This window comes from Setaria italica, chromosome II (genome assembly GCF_000263155.2).
Source record: "Setaria italica strain Yugu1 chromosome II, Setaria_italica_v2.0, whole genome shotgun sequence".
In the NCBI taxonomy this organism is placed as follows: domain Eukaryota; kingdom Viridiplantae; phylum Streptophyta; class Magnoliopsida; order Poales; family Poaceae; genus Setaria; species Setaria italica.
The window spans coordinates 39,816,017-39,819,706 of NC_028451.1; the positions used below are offsets into that span (position 1 = coordinate 39,816,017).

Genomic DNA, 3,690 nt, shown 5'->3' on the forward strand with positions numbered 1-3,690 from the left:
TGGCGTAGCGGTTGCACTGGTAGAGGACGTCGCCCGTGTGCTTGTCCCACGGGACGAGGCAGAGCCAGCAGAACTGCTGTCCGCAGGGGTCCGGGCACGTCACGCGCATGCACCCCTGGTACTTCTTGATCGGGGCTCCCACACCTGGGTCAGGGCTTCGTGTTGGCCACCAGCCAGTTGGCGGCCTCCCAGTCGGAGCGGCGCTTGGCCATCGCAGGACGCCGGCCAGTGCGCCTCCACGCCGCTTCGGAAGAAGAAGATCGGGCTCCTGCAGGTGCAAACGACCACCTCATGGAGGTACCAGGTACGAGCCGGCAAGGGCGCACCCGGGCCCGGGGCACCAACGGATGTCCTCGACGTACCAACGGGTGTTTGCGTTTATGCACGGGAAAATGTTGTTTCAGCTACTAGCACAGTTGGTGCGCTAAGAGTTTGCAAGTTCGAATTCATTACACAAAGATCTAGTCGCACTTTATGATAGCCAAATGCGTGCATATAGCATACAAATTTATGCTATTTGACTCTGGAAGAGACGAAACATATGAAACATTTTCACTGACAGGAAGAACTCATTCGCAGATAAAAGGAACACAGCACTTGAACCCCTACACACGATCACGACACGACCTCGGCCATGCCGGATTCAAACCCCTCCACGAGTTTGCTGAAGTGGCTCCGTGTCACAAGTGTCAGGTTACAGAGCTTCTGCCTGAACTCCGCGAACCTCACGGCGGCGTGCCTAGTGGCAGAGACGAAGTTGCGCTCGGCGCAGAGGTGAAGCACCTCCAGCGACCTCTCGGCCTCGCCCTGGAGGTACTCGCACAGCTCGCGCTTGGCCCTGTCGCGCTCCGGTTGCAGGTAGTACACGTATGCGTACGTCCACCTCAGCACCCGCCGCGCCTCGACGATCTGCGCGTGCGCATCCAGGAGGAAGCCCAGCTCCGTCGGCGGCACGCCGATGGCGTCGGCGAGCTCGTCCAGCCCGCTGCCCTCCAGAGCGTCCAGGTCCTGCCGCGCCTTCCTCATCGATGCGCCATGCTCCGTCCAGCGTTCGTAGTAGTGCAAGTACCTCTCGAGCGACGCCCTGGCCTGCTCCCGCTGCGTCTCCTCCTCAGCGAACTCCGACTCGCCATCGCCCGCCGGGTAGCGGTTGCAATACCGCATGATATTAGCCTTTAATACCGGTTAGTTTTCGACCCGGTATTAATATGAGCATTAGTATCAGACTAACGCCATTAGTCCCTGTGATCTCCTTTAGTACCGGTACCAGCTCGGTTTCATCCATTCATAGTGAAGTAGAGGAGGTGCTGCCGGATTTTTGACCATTTCGTGAGGATTTCACTCATTCAAGTGTTCTAAAGGTTAGAAACTTCATCCTCCTTTAATATACGGTTAGTGTACTAAGTTTTATGCTTTAGAGCTTGACTGTTATAGTTACCCAGGTACCCTCATGGAGGCCTAGCCGACTACTAATGGCCCGACTCGACTTGATGAAGAAGGCATGAGATAGAGTTCGGCTAGGGCTCTTCACGTATTGTAATTTGACTAATCTCATCTATACTAACCGATTAGGGGTCCTGATATGTAACCCTACCCCTCGAAGTATATAAGGGGAGGTAGGGGTACCCCTAGGAGGGGGACCGATCCAATCCCTCAACACACCAACCAACACTCAAACGCAGGGTGCAAAACAATCCCCAAAACAGGACGTAGGGTATTACGCTACACTGGCGGCCCGAACCTGTATAAATTTTTGTGTCTTGTGCCTTGCGTTGCCATCAAGTTTATGGTTTTGTGATCCTTCCTGCGTACAAATCTACCACTTTACCACTTAGGTAACCCCCTGGTGGACTGTCGGGCTACTAAATCCGATAGTTGGCACACTAGGTAGAGGTGATCGTGAGGTCCTCCTCAGCGAATTTGATGGCAGTCATTCAAAATCTGGGTGAGTTGTTCTCAATATCGTTATCAGATCAATCTGATTTTTGAGAAGCTAATCATGTATTGATCTTTTATTTCTAATATGTACGTGCTGACCGAGCGTCGCCTGGCATCGCGTGTCATTAGCAACGGCCTCACAGCCACTACATGCCCAAGACGGGGCAACTACCACGGCTGCCGCCAACACGCTCTCTGCGATCATAGTTGTTGCTCTAGCTGTACTCATCTGCACCCAGGCTGCCGCCGGCCATGATTCTATCTGCATCGACTTGACAAGCACATGAAGGGTGCGGCTGGATTCCTATGTCCCTGCTTCCTGGCGTTGACTCCATGTTTGCCTGCATGCAGCTAAGAAGAATCAATCTACAGGAAGTACACGTGAATAGGGAAATAATCTTTCTATTATTTTTCTTCTTCGTATAATATATCATGCTCCTTCGTGTGATTGGCCGATGATATTTGTTCTAATATGTTATTTATTATCTCACCTGATGCATATCCGTGGTCTTCCGTAATCCGCATATCCATGGTCTTCCATAATCTGTATGGCTAACTTGCCGAGCACCCAACGACGGATCGTGTGGGTCAGAGCTCATGCGAGTCCACTGCGCTTGGCGGCAGCTTCGACGAGCTAACGATGATGCCACGCACTAGTTACGGTCAACGTCGTCGACACGTCGCCAACTAATTCAACCACTCGAATCCGGCATGATAGTTGGGGGTGAATCCTGATTAGTTTGCTTCATCAACAACTGTCCGTCAACCACTACGATCAAGATGACGGTCGGGGCTTCTAAGCCTAAACGCGAAGATGACACGCGGGTTCTCTGACTCGATCACGAATCAAGCTAAGTCTTATTTACAGTTAAATATTTTACGACTTCAGTATACCTACATACGCCTCGACTCCTCCATGTCTCCGTGACTTTCACCGACCACCTCGGCTCCTCTACGTCTCTGTAACTTTCGCCGACCACCTTGGTCGCACCCTGACTGCTTATACAGCTTGGTCCGTCCACCACACGGGCAGTTAGGAGTTACACCCCACGGAGCTCATGCTGGTGCTTTTCCGCACAGTTCCGACTGCTATGTAGCTTGTCCGTCCCTCTGAATGGTTGCTAAAATACTTGGGTAGCACACGCCTTAATCCGTGAAGCCTGACCCTCATGTGTCGCTTCCTACTAAGCACGCTCGAGTCCACTCGGCAACACCCCGGCAGAGTCAGGTGCTTAAACGTAACGGGCTAACTACTCGGGAAAATTACCTGGCCTATAAGAGCAGGACGTGCAAGAGTTTACTTTTACGCTGATTAAACGTCCAAGTTATTCAATCATTAAATATTCTACATTATGCTACATAATGTTTGCATTGTCCTTTTACAGTTCAGAACTACTCGGCGTGCCTCCTTTTACAGTTCAGAAACTACTCGGCGTGCCTCCTGCCGCTCGGCCGACCTCCCAGACTTGGGGGCTTGGGGCAGGAGGCGACTTGGCGTGCTTCCGTGGTTCGGTCGGCTCCCAACCTCAGGGGCTGGGCGACAGAGGCGACTCGGCGTGCTTCCGTGGCTCGGTCAGCCCCCGGCTCGGGGGTTGGGCGCCACAATCTCCCTAGCTTAGGGCGGGAAGCGACTCGGTGCGCTTCCTCGACTTGGCCGGCTCCCAGGCTTGGGGGCTGGGTGCCACAGACGACTCGGTTTGCCTCATGTTGTTCAACCGACCTCTCTAGCTTGGGGTAGGAGGTGACTCGGTG

The 3,690-nt window shown here is 53.3% G+C and overlaps 1 protein-coding gene across 1 annotated transcript; it reads right to left on the reverse strand.

The window, feature by feature from the left end:
• Positions 1-615: 615 nt before the first annotated feature.
• On the reverse strand, positions 616-1,164 carry LOC101757390 (probable E3 ubiquitin-protein ligase ARI7). The gene has a single exon (XM_004959599.1). It carries the CDS (start codon positions 1,162-1,164, stop codon positions 616-618), a length of 549 nt encoding a protein of 182 aa, XP_004959656.1.
• Between the last annotated feature and the right edge of the window lie 2,526 nt (positions 1,165-3,690).